At 43.9% G+C, this 18,025-nt stretch overlaps 1 protein-coding gene across 2 annotated transcripts in view; it reads right to left on the bottom strand.

The window, feature by feature from the left end:
• myh11a (myosin, heavy chain 11a, smooth muscle) overlaps positions 1 to 17,629 on the bottom strand; it is a 30,393-nt gene extending 12,764 nt beyond the window's left edge. Inside the window, exons 1-12 of one of the 2 annotated variants that reach the window (XM_062548383.1) lie at positions 17,500 to 17,629; positions 12,752 to 13,115; positions 11,727 to 11,883; positions 8,139 to 8,166; positions 5,212 to 5,311; positions 4,706 to 4,735; positions 1,736 to 1,828; positions 1,543 to 1,606; positions 1,038 to 1,136; positions 681 to 824; positions 458 to 553; positions 65 to 336 (exon numbers count right to left, since the gene is read on the bottom strand). In XM_062548383.1, the coding sequence (XP_062404367.1) occupies positions 65 to 336; positions 458 to 553; positions 681 to 824; positions 1,038 to 1,136; positions 1,543 to 1,606; positions 1,736 to 1,828; positions 4,706 to 4,735; positions 5,212 to 5,311; positions 8,139 to 8,166; positions 11,727 to 11,883; positions 12,752 to 13,093 (1,425 nt within the window). In that variant the 5' untranslated portion in view covers positions 13,094 to 13,115; positions 17,500 to 17,629. The remainder of the gene's footprint in view (positions 1 to 64; positions 337 to 457; positions 554 to 680; positions 825 to 1,037; positions 1,137 to 1,542; positions 1,607 to 1,735; positions 1,829 to 4,705; positions 4,736 to 5,211; positions 5,312 to 8,138; positions 8,167 to 11,726; positions 11,884 to 12,751; positions 13,116 to 17,499) is intronic. The other variant, XM_062548388.1, reaches the window with a different exon arrangement.
• Positions 17,630 to 18,025: the final 396 nt, after the last annotated feature.

Genomic DNA, 18,025 nt, shown 5'->3' on the forward strand with positions numbered 1-18,025 from the left:
CTGTAATTGTATAAAATTCTATTCAATGTGTACAAACTTCTAACCGTGTGAGAAATTCACAAACCTCAAAGATTTCAAACCCGGCAATGTCCAAGATTCCCAGGAAAGAAGCACCCTGGCGTTTCGTTTTGTCCAGAGCCTTGTTTACGCGGCTGAGAATCCAGCGGAACAGACGCTCGAACATGGCCTTGGCCAGGGCCTCCACCGCAAAGTCAGCCTGCTCTTTGGTCTGGGCTTTCTGCACCACCTCTCGCCCCACCTTGATGCGAGGTGTCAGCATAGCCTTTGTGAAGTCAATGACATTGACGCCCTGAAGATGGCACACTTTCTGGGCAGCTGAGGACAAACAAAGGAGTACAACAGTGACCTATGGACCTAGGTTTGTCATTAGACAAACGTGCATTTAGGTTTCCCTAAAACATTGTATGTATGTGAGTGCAGTTTTCCTGTTAGTCACCTGTGTTGTCTGGCATGGTAGCCTGTTCTTGGTTCCTCTCCTTCTTGAACTCAATGTTCCCCAGCTGCAGCACAGTGGACACCACTTTGAGGACATCTGAGGGGCAGATCATAGAGGTGAAAGGTGAGGAGCTTGAGGACAGGACGGAACACCACACCGGACAGCTCAATGTAATGTTGACACTACTGTCTTCCAATGGCTACTTTCTCTTGAAGAGCATTACCTATCCTCTCCTCTTCTGTGAAGCCCATGATGTCCATGGCCTCCATGGTCTCGTCGTACATGTCATCATCCTGGGCACTTGGCACCTGGACATGACCCTCCAACAGGAAGTGGTATTTGTTCCACGGCTCCAGCAACAGGTCCTCTGGAAAACACATCAACATGGATCCAGAACCATAAGCTACCTGAGGTTTCATACAATGGTCTGCAGACCTGGGACATCATCAAGTCACTTCAGCTGGGTTATTTCATCAGTAAGAACTACATGGCATGTTGTCAATACTATCATGCTGGCTAATTGTAATCCATAATCCACACATTCCATGGTAGGAATGTTAACATAATCAACGCCCAATACCTCGTAACTTGTCCTTGGCTCCAGCCACCATGTAGTAGAAGATGTGGAAGGCTCTCTCCGTTTTGGCCTGTCTGATACAGCGGGACTTCTCCAGCAGGTCTGAAGAAGTTTGCCTGTCAAGGATATTCCTGAAACTCTTAGGAACTGCAATTATGAACTTGTCTTAAAGTTAATGGTGAGTGTTTGAGGTGAAACCCAAAGCATGTCACAGCTATCTTTTATTTAACACTAAGGTGTAAAGGCTGGTTTTGGCTTAAAGGTAAGAATCTTGGGTTCAACATTAATCTTGTATTGGAGTGATACACGTCAGAGTAACCACTCCCTTTAGCTTCCCCTCACTCCTCACGTCTTCTATTAATGTGCCAACAGCCTTTTAGTGTTTGCTTCATCTCAGGTGTAACCCCTTGTGATTTGTCATAGGACAGTGAGAACAATGGAGCAGTGAGGTTTTCAGCTCTGGGTTTTGAGTCTCAGTTCCACAGCCGCTTTCACACACTTAGGATACAGGTTTCAATGTTGGCTCCAACAATGTAGCCTGTCACGTCAAAGTTGATGCGGATAAATTTTCCCTGTAAAGAGACAGTAAGAGGCCGTGAGTAACATGTAGTATGCAATGTGCAGTATATACAGCATATCAGGCTATGTGTATACTTTACTGATAGTAGTTATGTTCAACTGTTTTTGGGATCATAACTCACAAATCTGGAGGAGTTGTCATTTTTGATGGTCTTGGCGTTACCAAAGGCCTCCAGGATGGGGTTGGCCTGCAGCAGCTGCTTCTCCAGCTCTCCCTACAGTATCAACATCACACGGTTCAGTTGGACTTGAGAAACATGGGCATGATGGGGTGGTCAGAAAGAGAGAGAGAGAGAGAAATCATGCAGATACAGCGTAAGTGTTCTACCAGTCACATGCTTCTCAAACAATCTGCCCCCAACCAATGACCCAAGGGCCAGATGAGAAAAAAAAACAAAAACCCAAACCCACACTAGTCCCTCCCGCTACAGAGCCGCTCTGTCCGGAGGCTCAAGGCAGACAAAGTTCAACCCTCTCATTGTACTCCAGTGTGCACCTTGCCAGCTGACGTGCTCACAACTACTTAGTGTCAACTCCGGAGCTCATGAGCATGATTGTGGAAATGAGGACAGCACACTGCCAAGGTCCAGCAGCACGTCTACACTGGCCTCTGGTCTCGGACAGGTCGAACAGGATAAACTGAAGGTCAGTAATATAGTAGGACACAGTGCCCATTTCGGTGGGTCCAATGTGTCTGATCAAAGATGGACTGCTGGCTTGTTCACGTGTCAGAAGATTAAACTTATAATTCAGTTTTTCTACAAAAGTACTTTTCATACTAGTCACCAACAACACAGCATAAGACAAGCAGACCGTTTGAGACGGAGATGGGGCAGACAGAGCAGTGACAGTAATTTAGGATTATATGGGCAGAATGCAATATTTTCTAGCTAATGGGGGCTTTGAGCATTGTTTCAATTCAACCAGTCTGGTGACTGTCAAAGTTCTTGTCTGTATAACTTCACCAAACTACACAATCCTTTTAGAGCATTGTTGGACCATATTTCAAATTCTTTTTGACTAAAGAAGTAGTCCAGATGATGGAGAACCTGTGAATCTTCAATCCAAACAGAACAGACAGATCTAAACTACACAGTATTTCTGCCAAAGCCGTATTAGAGTGTTTTTCTTGAGTCAGAACGTTGAAGGATTAAAAGTTAACAAACAGCTGACTGCTCAGTGTTTTTGCAGGCCTATAGGGTGAGCCAAACACTGTCTAAATGATGTGCAATTAAAACGTTGTATGACTAGACTATATGATAACACAAAGTCTGCATAAACAAGACAACCTGTCAAAACTGCATTTCTTTTATGTTTAAGGGAGAAGAGGAAAAGATATATACCAGAACCTTCTCATCACAGGAAGGGACAGTCCTGCTGCCTCACACACTGGTAGGAAAGAGAGAGAAGAGAAGAGAAGAGAAGAGAAGAGAAGAGAAGAGAAGAGAAGAGGGAAGCACAGAGAGACAGTATGGAAACAAAGGAAGACAGAAAAGGTCTTGGAAAGGACTGTTGAAACGATGGAGGACAAAAGGAGATTAGAGAGGATAAGATTTGCTTGGCTAGAGTAGGGATCGGAGGGCAGGCTCTGCCAGAGTGTCTAAGAAATACACGGCAGCCATTTTATCAAACTCCTGCAGGAAATGTAGAGGCACTTGATCATAATACAGGTGCGTTGATAACACCACAGGGTGGACCGTACCACTGAACTCACCAGGGGGGAACAAGGAACACTAAACACAAAGCTGTTTCCTACTGTGACATGACAGGTTTCAGAAGAGCACCCTGGACATCCTTGTCATGGTTTAAAACATTATTACAGAAGGTGCTTAAAAATCCACACTGTGCATCAAGGTGTACCAGTACTAAAAACTACAGGTATTCAACAGATCAACCTGTAACACCATCTGTGAAGCCCAAGGGTATTTAAATACTGATAATGTTTTCTAACACCTTCACTATGCATTGGCACATGTCTATGTGGTGTATTTGAGTGACTTCCGAAAGTCTGTATACGTTCCACTGATGATGAAAGCCTTGAAATGATCAAATATAGTTTTCAGGGTGTGTACATTTGATAGTATTGACTGCACTGAAATACTGACACAATATTGGATATGGGTGTTTTTTAGTGGACTATTTCACATATGTATTTGGTCAAGTATTGATGAACAGCATTGATTAGCTCACCTGTCAGTCACAGCTTTAGGCTTTACTGCCCAGATGTGTTGTACATCTATGTTTTTCCTACTGATGGCAGTTCAATGTACTTCTATCTGATAGGCTAGGCTACTGTCCATGGTTCAGTTGTGAGAGAAGCAGGATATATTTGCTAAATGCTGCATAGTTATGTGCAGTGAACTTTACTGAATTGATACTATTGACTTAATTGCCTGAAATCACCTTAAATATAAAGGTGTCAATAATTAGTTTCAATTTAAATTGACTTGAGTAAATAATGAAATCAGGTAAGTTGTTTTCTCAAATATTTTGAGTTAGCCTGATGGTTTGTGTTTACGGTTTATGGCAACATGGAATGCATGGTGAACGTATTACAAGGCATTACAGCAGACAGCACAGGTGTTGGGCTTGACAGAGGGCGTTACTGCTTGAGCTCTGGATGATGGGTATAGGTGGATGAAGGAAGGCATGAGGTCTGTGGAAGGACATCAGGAAAGGAGGACGGCATGCTCACACTGTGCTCAGGGACGGACCGGTGACTTTACCATTTCAATGCCAGGTGTTCACTCTGGCAGTGAAAGAGTTAAAGAGATCTCAGGTGGGGGGGGGGGGGGGAGAACTTTCATGGCGCCCCCATGGATACCCATAGGGCAGTGGGTAAACACTGTATACCGGGTTTAGATACTGTTCATGACGTCTCAGTCACAGATCAACTGCATGGTATTTAAGCTAGCTCTGAGTGAGTCCTATTGGGGGTTGTGAATTAAGGCCCCTCTTTACTAGACCACAGTTCAGTCTTTATTCTCTCCTTAGTTCAATGGCAGTGACCAACTCCAGCATGCAGTAGTTCTTGACCCAAAAGTTGCACACACACACACGCAAAGAAACTCCAAGCAATCCCCTATACTCACAAAAGACAAACCCGATCCTGAGTCTGTTTTCTATTTGGAGGGAAATTGTGATACAATGTTATCACAGTCAGGGTCCTGCAAGCTAGTCGATGCTACTGTCAGGATATGGACACAAACTGGGAATGATATGTTGAAAGGCAAAGGTTTAAAGCTTAAACATTTATAGCATAGAGTTACCCAGTTCTGCCGCACCACAAATCCTATATAATCCTATTACGGCTGACACTTAGTTCAGGTCAGTTACACACTGAAAGCTACAGTACTTTTGCTGTCCTATAGACTTGCATGGTTCTAATCCCTGGTTTGAGATAGAGCTTCTAATTCATGCATCTTGTAACTCATACAATACTAAATGTCCTAAAAATGCTATTGCATGTGTAACTACAATATGTATACATGTCTTAAAAGTACCATATGTTACTGAGGGTGAGATAGGGTGAGATTAACCTTGTTTGACAGTTATCGTGAAAGCATCTTGTGTTGGACACAGTTGTGCGGATACTTACAGCACTTGTGTCCTTTTTGCCTTTGTGGGAGGAGGCCACAACTGCCAAATACTGGATGACCTTTTTGGTATTCTCAGTCTTTCCTGCCCCAGACTCCCCTCTGCAAAACAAGCATCATGACATGGTTGGAAAACACCGCTGACAAGAGGTTATCAACACATCCAGCACTGTTCATCTAGCTTTCCCCAGGTCTGTTTGCAAGGGATCTATGTGATGGATTGAGTTATTTATAGAGACGGCGTATACAGTGTGCAGTGTACAATTCTGAAGATATGCTACAAACATCCTATGCGTTGTTGTGATTAAATATTACACTTCAAAGTAGCTTCCCTGTCGACATTAACAAGTCAGAAGGACAGATAGAGATCCATGTCAACACACTATCATGGAGGTCCTATGGGTGGCACCTGATGACAATCACTCACAAATGATATCTGGATTTAAAAACACAAATAGAGCTGAACAAATGACGGATGAAAGTGAGCGTGTAAAAAAGTTTTCCAACATGCTGTGGAACCAGAGTTATTCCTCATCATTACCAGAGCAAACTGTGAGTGTAAAATCTGCTGTGTTGTATTATTAGACTTTGATCTGCGATATGGGAGAGACGAGAGATCCCAGCCTCCAGCTGCCTCCAACATCTCCTTATAAGGCAAAATGTGTGTGGGATTCACAGGGCGTTGCGAGGGGGGCTTGTTTGGCAGTCGGTGGACATCATCATTCTCTTCTATTCGGGCCTGTGATCACCACCTTTTTACCTTATGTGTTCTTCACGCTTTATTATAGCAATCCAAAAAAATGTTTCCTGTGTTAAAAAAACACTGCGTTGAGTTGCCAGCTTTTTCAGCGTCAGAGGCCAGCGTTCACTTGTCTCTCGGTATCATGTACTATAATGTAGAGGGGAAACGGCCCTGTTTGGAGTTCTCGTGTGTACACATGTCGTGTCATTGTAAAGCAGGGCCTTTGCTCTGTGCCAGAATTCTGTCAACAGCAGTCCAATCAGCGATACTACTGAGGGCCAAACTGTTTACGATTGAGTGGAATTTACTGGATGGCATCAGAGGTATACCCTGGCCTGCAGCAGCTAACATTAGCTATTCATGTAACCAAATGACATCATGTACAAATCACCCTCCTAACATGCCATGAAAGGAGATGAAAGCCATGAGGACTGACCAAAGCACTCGCTACGATTTTGGGTCAAAACAAATGAGGACTGTGACCTGCCCTCGTCACAGGCTCTGCCTCTCCTCGTGAGGGTCACCACTCGAATTAGGGAGGGAGACACTCATCCCCACGTCACCCTTTGGCCAAACTGACTACCTCAAGCCTACTGGCCTGCCATTAAGCACACAGCAGCAATGTGTTTTTCTCTGTTCTTAACATCCTTGTTTTCTTCTGATCTCCCTGTAATTCACTTAAATGTCACTGAGTTATTGTGGCGCCATTCTATGTCACACTATGGCAATGTGAAAAATTGTGCGTTGCTACGGTTCAGAGACTTAATAACTGACGGAACCGTACAAAACACTCCAAATGATGGTATGTATGTTGCGATAACTCCTTTGCTTCTGCCTGAGCCAATGGCCAGGATATGACACGCTGCATTAAACTGTTTATGTTCTCTGATGACAAATAACACACGTATAGGAAGTAGTGTGAAGCATGAAACTATCAACATTTTATTTCTTGAGTTCTGGCCCAAACTTGATACTTGGCCCGATTAACTGCCATAAACCATCTCGAGGAATTTCTGCCTTGTTCCGTTAATGTTTACTTAAGCATTACATAAGCACTGCCACAGGACAGCATAGGTGCAGTGTTACCCTCTGGGGGGACCCCTAGTTGTTTGCAGTGACACAGTGACGCAAGTGATGCACGATCACCGTCTGTTCTCGTGTTTTTATAGGTGCTCAATGATTTCATCCTCTACTTGTAGCTCTACGAGAACATGGCCGAGAGGAGGTGCCCTAATGCGACCGTTTACTTTTCCAAGATGTCAAATAAATGAAGAGGCACAAACTGTCTCTATCACCGGGGTATGATTGCTCCACCAAACAAACAGGAAGAATTATAGCAATCTCTCTAAACAAGTCCATAGGAAATGCCTGGGACCGTTCCGGAAGCGCTCAGATGTGATCAGAGAACTCCGGCGAATCCAGACATCAGCCTGCTCAAAACAATCATGTGCGGCTGTCATTTCCTCTGCTGCCCTCTAAAAGCTGCACAGGAAATGTGCTTTAAATGTGCCCATACTGTTCCAGAGTGCATTTTAAAACAGTGTGGTGATGGCTTGGTGGGTGACAGATCAGTGATGACATGTCATGAAAGTGACTTTGACAAACTTGCTGTAACAAGTGTTTCAGGGCCAGTGACACACACAGCCCACAGTTCAGTGGAGTTTTATGGAGCACGTTCAACATGGCTGCTTAACCTAGCAGAGGGAGGGAGGGAGGATTCCCCAGAAACTGACAGTATTCACCAAGATTGCTTCAGACAAACAAACAGGCAGGAACGAGCCCAAACACAAACTAATCTGGCTTTAGCATCGGTCCAGAGGGCACACTTCCTGTGAGTAGGCCGTTCTAAAGAGGGCTGACCCCGAGGGCTCTGCTCCAGCGTTCCCACTGAAGCCAGCAACTCAAATACCAGCTGCAGTCTCGCTGGCCAATCGCAGGCCGTCCTCCTACAGTGGCGTTAATGCCGTTTCCCATGTTCACTTTACTGTACTCCTGAGTGCTGTTTACTGTATGCATCTCGCTGGTGTTTACCACTGTTTCCTCCTCTCAAAAATAACAACACATCGACTGGCAAAGATACAGAGTACATGTGCAGTTCATCACAAATGTTGGATATAACACAGACAGAATAGTGATGCTGTTGTTGTTTCCCCTTTCAATTATGAATGCATTTGTAGTGTAACTTACGTGCAGAGAATAGACTGGTCCTCACGATCTGTGTGGAAATGATAAAGAAGCAGACATTAGAGGCCATTAGTGTCACAGTGTTTCCCAAACAAAACCACATGCACTACAGTATTACTCTCTAGGGGTTGAGAGAGGCGAAGTGAGTAGAAATGATGTTCACAAAACCGCAACAACCTCTGCAATGAGATAAGTGCCTCAAAACATGTGGCAATCCCTCAGAGAGGCACGCGGCTCCATTTAAGGGTATTTGTTTGAAACAGTATCCTCAGTGGGAGACGCCAACGGGAGATCTGTAGGTGTTCAAACTTGAGGAAAGCCATTTGGCCACCATTAGATCAATTATCAGGAGGGATTTGGGATTTTTTTGCCTCAATCTAAACATAACCCCTTCCTAAATCCCCCGGAATTTCCATTCATCTGATGTACAATAAGACTCTCGCACATGTGGCGACGGCTCTGTTTTTAGACCGAAGCCGAAGCTGAACGAGGCCGATTTGCCAGTTAAAGTGCAGTACCTATTCAAGCGGCGCTCTCGTGAACCAGCCTCTCAGTAAACACACTGGGGAGCTGCTGCTCGTTTTGGCCTCTGGCTCACTCTGGGCTTGGGTCCACACACAACATGCTGCTTGTTCCTTTACTTCTTCCTAATTAAGGCACAAGCTTGGGCAACCAGGACTCTGACCATATTCATAACAGAACCAAACACAGAGATGGGGGACAGCCCTCCAGACAGAAGCAGAGGGAAGAGGGCTGAAATTAGGCTCTACCACCAAGCAGGCTGTCTGTAAAGTTTCTCCATGATCATTCTAAAGGCTGGTGATAAAGTCATGCGGTAAAACTAGTGGCAAAAAAACCCCGAATGCAACATCTGTTGTTGGCAGATGTCACATGAAATATCCATAGAAAAATATACAAAAACATTTCAATTCCAGTCTGCTGTTCAACCTGCGAAGGAGATGGTGTAATGACGACTATGCCCAAGAGGAGAGGGTGGGGATAAAGACAACCCTCCCTGCACTCATATCCTCCCATATGACCTCTCCTCATCTCAAATTATGACATGGGCAACACTCAGTCGAGCATGAGGATCTCACTGGACTTCAAAGCATAATCGTCTCTAAGCCCTGGTGAAGGAATGTAGCTCTTCCCAGAGGGAGGGCTGCGTCTCGCTCTGCCACCATGGGTGCTCATCTGAGAGAATCTGACGGACTGACGGGTGCTGTCTCTGGCCGCAGTGTTATCGTCCAGCACAGAGTTAAAGATCCCTCTCAACAGCAACACTTCAGCTAGCTCTTCAAAAGATGTGTCAGCTTTACTGTTTCCTGTGACTGTGGTGTGTTAAACCAAACCACTGTGCTGAAGATACCGTATGTTAATGACTAGATCCTCTTTACCAAGAACTCATTGTGACTGTTCTTGTATGATAATATCACTACAATTATCAGTTAATGAAATAACTATTCTAACACAAAAAGCATTTGAATGAAAGTTGCATTTTACACACTTGCATAAGTAAGTGCATGAGTAAGTTGTAATGACATCAGCATGCCTCTGCCTATTGTTTTGACATCCATGTAACTATAAACATGGTAGGGTGTCTTAATGCAACTTGAGGAACCTAAAACTGAATTGTCCTTGGAAATCCCCACATAATGGCACTTGCACCCCCCCCCCCCTTCTCTCTCCATCCATCTGGGGTTTTTTGGTATTTATTTATTTATTTATTTATTTATTTTTGTTTATTTTTATTTATTCTTGAAGTTGAACGGACACTTGAGCACAATGATTTTTTCAATGCTGATAAATGCTTATTTATGAGTAAATGACAAGAAACTTTGAACTTGAACTTGAGTCATTTTCTACAGCTGGCTCTGGCCAATACTGTCTGAAACCTTTCCCATATGAAGAAAAAAACACTCTTGACAGTGAAAAGTGTTTGTATAATAGAGGCTATACTCATTTCAATTACTTGTGCTGGCAGAAAAGTGGCTCTACAACTAAACAGTGGCCAACCACAACCCATCATAAGCAATGACACATTTAACTGAGCCAGGCAATCAAATCAGGCAACTGCCTTTCCAAATGTGATAGCTTCTTGTTAAAACCTCTGTTTCAGTGAGATTCTATTCTATCGTTTCTTTAATGATTCATGTGCTTGCTATGTAACCATCATCAGGTCCAAAAAGTTAGACTACTCTTAGTGTTGTTTAAGTCTCAAAGCCTTGTTAAGTACATGCCTTCTCATTCCCACACTCCCGCGTCTGTAGTTGTTGTGAAAAAGCCCAATCTGTGTTGGATCTAAGCCCTTCATGTAGCCATTATGAGCCATGATTTACAGTCATAGCCAAATCACTGGCAGTCCCGTGTAGATGGTTGCACGCTTACATGCTTGTGGCCCCTTTTTTCCATCTAGATTCCTCCAGGAGATCCGGAAACTTCTAACATCCCCCAGGGTCAAGTGGGCATGACTCCGAGAGGAACACTTTAAAGCCTGTGGGAACTTGTAGCCTCCCCCTTTGAGAACCCAGCCATGTTTTCAAAAGGCAAAACCGCAAGGCACTCAAATATCAGCTGCCCATCACATTGCACTTTTTAAAGCAGCGTATTAAAACAGGGAGAGAGAGCGAGACCGGTCTCTTGGAGCCGGTGGTGGTCGGAGCATAGTAGTTCTCCAGGAGATATTAAAAGGACCGTGAAACCTTCCATGAGCTCTTCTAAAGAGCATCTTTTTGAGGATCATAAAGTCGTCAGCGGTGGTCGTGTGGAATGGTGCACCAGCGCGTGCCACTTAACAGCCATGACAGGCCTCAGCCTCAAATGAGCTCCGAGGGTGACAAGAGGCTGCTCACAAGTTTAACAGCTGGGAGAGCGATAGATCTGACATCTAGCACTGACAGCCACCCCCGCCCCCTGTGCACATTCACACATATAAATGTAAACACACACAAACCACTCCCAACACTCAAACTCTCGGCACTGTCGTATGGGCCTTCAACAAGGCACAAATCACTTTTAAAGAGGTCTTCCTGCCCTAAACAAGCTCTCAAGAAGGCAGCACTTGCTGCATATTAGGCATATTTAACAGTTTGGGAATTCAGGGAGGACAAGTGGTGTAACAGCTGCAGCTCTTAATTCGGATAGATGACGTGGACAAATTAAGATCAGCCTTTGTGAAAAAGACTGTGATTCCTAATAGGGAAAGGGAAAGGGTGTGGGCTGGGTAAACACTGACTGATCTGCCGGCGATTTGGATTTCGCCCAGCAGCTCAGGCTGGAAACCTGCACATCTATCTCCCCTGATTCCTGTCCACATCTTCTGGGTCCAATAACAAACTAGCTTATCCAAAAGGCGCACCCTGATCGATCATTGGTCTAATTGGTTGAAGGATTATCCAAAAGCGTACAGAGTCATTTGAACTATGCCCATTGATCACACCTCTTGTGCCTTAGAAATAAAAGCGCAAACTCCCCAGACTGATGTTCAATCTTGAGCTTAGTATGGTGACCGCCAGACTAGAAAGGGTTTTTATATTACAGTCGCATTCCTATTCAGAAGCCAAAGAGCCAGTAAGCGAGCGCATAGCTTACTCTGCATCATGTTCCTGTAGGCATTGTCGGTGATGGAGTAGATGTGGGGGGGGACCTCGTGGCGTTTCTTTCCTTTGTACATCTCAATGATTTTGTCTGAGTAGATGGGCAGCATTTTGTAGGGGTTCACCACCACACAGAACAGGCCAGAGTAGGTCTGGAGACACAGAGACACACGTCAGTCACAGTCACATCACCCTGCCCTGGGCACACAGCTCATGGACTTCAGCTACTCAGCATTGCGTTTTACTGGGTCATAACAATACACACAATTCCACATCAATCTCCATGTATCTACCACATACATCTCCACATCTCTCCTACCCCAACAAGTGATCTCATTGAACAGGACTGTGTGTGGGTAATTGATGAACATCACTAGGGGTATTATCATTGAACAGGACTGTGTGTGGGTAACTAATGAACATCACTAGGGGTATTATCATTGAATAGGACTGTGTGTGGGTAACTGATGAACATTACTAGGGGTATTACCATTGGATAGGACTGTGTGTGGTTAACTGATGAACATTACTAGGGGTATTACCATTGGATAGGACTGTGTGTGGTTAACTGATGAACATTACTAGGGGTATTACCATTGGATAGGACTGTGTGTGGTTAACTGATGAACATTACTAGGGGTATTACCATTGAACAGGACTGTGTGTGGGTAACTGATGAACATCACTAGGGGTATTACCATTGGATAGGACTGTGTGTGGGTAACTGATGAACATCACTAGGGGTATTACCATTGGATAGGACTGTGTGTGGGTAACTGATGAACATCACTAGGGGTATTACCATTGGATAGGACTGTGTGTGGGTAACTGATGAACATCACTAGGGGTATTATCATTGAATAGGACTGTGTGTGGGTAACTGATGAACATCACTAGGGGTATTACCATTGGATAGGACTGTGTGTGGGTAACTGATGAACATCACTAGGGGTATTATCATTTCTCTAGTTGCTGTTCTCCCCTGTGATGAGGGACTGTGTCTACTGAGCACACACTCACGTAGATGAGGCCGGAGAAGTAGCGCTCCCTCAGGTTGTGCAGCACGGAGGCCTCGTTCAGGTGAGTGAGCTCCGCCATGTCCTCCACCTTGCTGAACTTGGGCGGGTTCATCCTCTGGATGTCGTCCTTGTTGACGGTCAGCTTCTTGGCGTTGTCGGCCAGCTCCACGAGCACGTCGTCGCCATGCTCCTCCTTGATGCTGGCCGCCTCGAAGCCGTTCTTCTCGGAGGGCACCCACACCAGCTTCCTGGCCGCCCAATCGGCCTGGGCCACGGGACTGTTGATGAAGTCTTTGTCCAGGAAGAGGAACTTTTCGTCCTCCGTCATTTGCTTCTTAGCCATGATGGACGTTGGATGGGGAGGACTGTCAAAAGCAACAGATCATTTTAATTCAATTAAGAGTTCATGTCAGTAAGTGATGTAACTACTCAATCGCTAAATCATTCGGATGAGGCTGTGAGTCTAGCTGTTGTTGCACACAGGGAAGATTCCTTCCCCACTAAACCATACAGGACCGAGGTACTCTTTGCATGTCTCTGAAACATAAAGTGACGAAATCATAACAACGCACAGAGCACAATAACTCATCATCTCCACACTGTTACCCTATATGGTTGATGTGCTGCTATTAAAATAACCTGAATAAATGATTTAGCTACGTCAGGGTAATATACATTACTGATGTATTTCCACACTAGACATGTTATGCTGACAAATTCACTGCAAGCGTCTATGACCCTGATGATGTAAGCAGTCATTATTTTCCACTGGATAAACGGGACAAGATAACATTAAGTTCCCATTCTGAAGTCCCAACATGCTACCAGCACTTTACACTATGTTCCATTTTAGTGGATGTAGCAGCTCAATGCCTAACTAAATGAAGCCATTACTCTTTACCAAGGACACCACTATGCTACCCAATGCACAGTTTCTTTCCGTCTGTGTTTCACACATGCATGCACACATACACACTTGCACACACCTTCCCGAAAATCCCAGGGATCATAATCCCTCTGCAGCAGGGAATTTGTGAAGGGAATTCTCCAGTAAAGATGAAATGATGTCACGACAACATATGTGTGCATTTACATTCACAGTTTAGTGAACGCATAAGCACAGAGTACATAATGGCATGATAATTGCTATGGCAACAAAGTGTTTTTTTCTTCAACTCTGGGTCTTCTGCTTTTCCTTTGCAGCACAGCACTGGTCCCATGCAGCATTGACCATATAAGGGCACCTTCCCTGCAGTGGACTTGTTTCTACAGACCTAAACAGCAAGGCCAGTGGGCTCCCAAACAAAGGCCTTATAGGGAATAGTATGTCTGCAGCTACACTCGCAGTTTACTCCAAAACGATAACATAGAGTGAGGATATGGGTGGGGGGGTTTGTTAGAGGGGTCCCCTACCCCTCTATCCTCTGGTGCTAGTATTTAGTATTAGTATTTCAACCATCCAATCCGTTCAGATGCCTGACGTGAAGGATGAGACGAGTTATATTTTAACACATCATGACCTCAAGACAGCCTGTGACAGGGCTGTGTCTGTATTTTCATACTGACTGGAACAAAACTCAGACATTGCTTGCATTGCATTTCACTGCCTAAAGTAGAAGAGCATGCCAGCAATGTTATAAAATTATATCTGTAAAATATAAGTAGTGATAGTCTAAAGTATTTTAAATTAAAAAAAAATGCTCCATTCAGTACTTGTTAGTCAATGACAGCACTGATCAGCTAGTGTGAATGACTTACATAGACAATACTCTCAGCTGGACGTGCCAACCCAGTGGACGAGGGTTTAAATAAACGTCTATTTCTCATGGGAAGCTTCTGATCCTTTCTAGCAAAGCACAACTCCACATTCTGGGCCTGGCTCCCTCCGGGCCAGTTTGTGTGAGTAAATATTAGGCTTCACTTTGGAAAAATATATAAAGGAGGAGAGAAACTGCTGTCTGTTGTGGGCAGAAAAATAAAGAAGGGAGGAGTATACACCAGTGTGCCTCCACAGACTGTGTGTGCAGCCTTAAGTGGACATAACACCAGAACGTTTGCACAACGTAGAAACAACGGATGTACAACCACATAAAGTGCAACTGATGGGCAGAGACCAGCGGGCACTTTTTGGCAAAAACACAATTCATGACAGCTGTGATAAAGGATCCTGTTAAACAATTTTCCAGCATTTCCAGAAGTGCATTTCCAGGTACAAGCTCAGATGCTCTCCCACTCTCTTTCTCTCTCTCTCTCTCTCTCTCTCTCTCTCATGCTCTCAGGCTTTTGAGATGTGTACTATAAGGGGCTTTGTTCTTTCTCGCTGCTCGCTGAAGACAGATGTTTCGTCTGGCTCTGACAGAGTGACAGTTTGTTGACAAGTGCAGGACTCTAGGGGACATGACTGTGAAGAATGCCAAGAGAGCCCCAAAAGTCAACACTTTTATCTGCATTGTCATTAGAGCCCCAAGAACGGACTCTTGCCTTGCTATGATGATATGCCTTGAGATCAGTGAAGGATTTGTTAGTGAGGAATTGATTTCATTATCAGATAACAGTCACATTCTGTGCATAATTGGACAAAGGAATAAACAAAATTAAAGTGAAGCTCTCAACTCAATGTCATTTGAGCACTAATCGCTTTGTTGCCAAACTGCTTGATTAAATTTGCCCTGGCTATTTTTCATAGGAAGAGTTGACAGAGACAGTCTTGTACAACTGTCTTCCTGGAGCAGAGTTTCAAAGTTGATGGTTCACATGGAGTTAAGTGGCAACAACTCATTAGAATGTGATTCCCAGGCTGGAGATGATGAGGACGGGAGACTTTAATTAAACACTGGAGTTTCCTGTGTCCTGTGCTTCTGCTCGTTGACCCAGGCGGGTGGATGTAAACAAACTCCAAGAGGATGCGATCCCCTGCCCATTGTATCTCGTCCCATTCTAAAATGAATCCAATTTTCATTCATTGCAAAATGCCTGAACCTTTCACTCAAGCTGAAAGTTGACACTAGCAGTTAGAAGCACTATTAAACAGCCACATTGCAGCTAATTTCAGGCTGATATGAGATTTTTCATTACAGAAATAAACTGTTGACTTGAGTGAATAAAGTGAACATGGGGTTATGGTCTGTAAAATGGGCCTGCTGCCCAGAGCATCATGTGACCTCCCAATTTGGACGAATGAAGCAGTGACCTCTGGGCCTGTGAAATCCACCACAAAACCCCCACTACCCTGACCACCCCCCACTTCCACCACAAAAACCCCACTACCACCCCCAAGCCTGCTGTTACAAAAACAAAAATCTCTCATGCGCTTTTAAGTGGTACTTAATTGCTGTAGTGCCAAGACGAGAAAGGCTGATGCTGCAGCTAATTACTTTACAGCTAGTGGCTGAGTAACATTAGGCTCAAGAACATAGAATGTTACGCACATATTTTTAGAATTTGTTTGTTCTCTGTGCGCATTTTCACCTGAATGGTGCAGTAATGGTGTGAGCCAGTCTGACTCCTGTTTTTTGGTTGATAGCATCGGGCCATGGGGCAGATGACTTCAGAATTGTGTTAAATCATTAGTGGAGACAAAGCACACAGCTTAGTGCTGCCTAAAGATAGGGGCTGCAAACTACTTAACAATCCACCAGCACATGATTACATGCCACCTTCAAACATATGACTGCTTTGATCAAGTCTGCTTCCTTAGGAGAAGAACATTTTGAATCGTATGTTTCTGTCAACTGTCACTAGGCTATACCACATAAAGAAGCATCTGCCTCCAGGAAATATCTCATGTCACCTTCATCATCCCATTCTAATCACTTGCACTGTCTGCATAGGCCTACATAAAGTTGTGTACACACGTACACTCAAATATCTGCTACAAAAGGTCATCTTACACACTAATGTCAGCAGCATACAGTGTGTTTTTGAAAGAAAAAAACCCCACTCATCATGATGTACAGTCAGGTATGTGAATGGGCTGTACCTGATTTGAGAGCTAAGCAGCAATCAACTTTCCCTTTCCCTTTCAGCAGATTGCTATTGTCTACAATCTCTATTGTCTGTTCAAATGGTTACCACAAAAGTTTGACTGAAAGCGCCAAACAAATTTGAATAACAGGAAGAAGTCTGGTTAGCGTTAGATTTGTTTCTCACGTTGCGCACCACAGTTTCCATCATCACTGTACACTCAGACAGCACTCAACTAAATTTCACACACCACTGTATCTTTGAAGGGTATATTAGAACCTAAAGTAGGCCTAGTTCAGCCAAGCTACTTTTATCAATGTCTTCTGTACTATGAAGAGGCAGTGATACAGCTAAATGCTTGCATGCATTTTCCTTGAAGGAAAATAATTTCTGGTAAAATAATGAATAACATCAATTTACAATAGTTCACAGTAGGTTACATCACATGCTGTCGAAACTAGTGCACATCGTTCCACAAAAGATGCTACATGCCAAATGCATCAAGGTCTAACAGAGCTGTGATTTCAATATTAGTATTGGGTAACTTTAGAACAGTAATTGGAGTCGTTCAGCAGTTAAATTAGGTTGTTACACAATGCACAATAATCTAATGAAATATAATATATCGAAAACGTCACTTCATAACCCAATAATACATTTTGAATGGCGCGTAAAGTTCACCCATAGCCTACAAATACCGGTACTGAAAATGAAAATTGCACCTGTCGATAACGGTCTTAATTCCATAAGCGATAGAAACCAACCAGAAACAACAATTGCACTTACATGAATTGCAGCTGATTCAATAGGGGGATGGATTTGGAAAGTTAGGGTTTGGAGAGTCCTGTGTCGACGAGGTACTCCAAAGACGAACCGTCCAAATTAGCCAAATATCACCTCAGAAGGACATTTAAAGTACGCAGCAGAATTAGAGGGAGGGGCTGCTAGCACAGTACCTCCTCCATATGGTTCTCTAGCGCACTGGATGCTGACGGCGTGTCAAACATCCCCCTCAAAAGCTTTCTGCAGGCTCCTAAACTGCTGTGAAGTTCTCATGACAGGTTTAGCATCCCACACACAAACATAGACACATTGAATCTGAGCAGTATAGAAAACATGTTCTAGACATGACAGATCAGACAAAAGAACTATGAGGACGTCTTTTTAAAAACTGTATTATCAGGATGAAAACTTTATCATGTGTCATGATGTAAATGCAATTACAGGAAGCAGTGAGACAGCAGACATATCCTCCAATAAAGTGGGTTTATTTCCCACACAACTACTTTATTGTAACATTATTAAGGTAGTC

This window comes from Sardina pilchardus, chromosome 1 (assembly GCF_963854185.1).
Source record: "Sardina pilchardus chromosome 1, fSarPil1.1, whole genome shotgun sequence".
NCBI classification, from domain to species: domain Eukaryota; kingdom Metazoa; phylum Chordata; class Actinopteri; order Clupeiformes; family Clupeidae; genus Sardina; species Sardina pilchardus.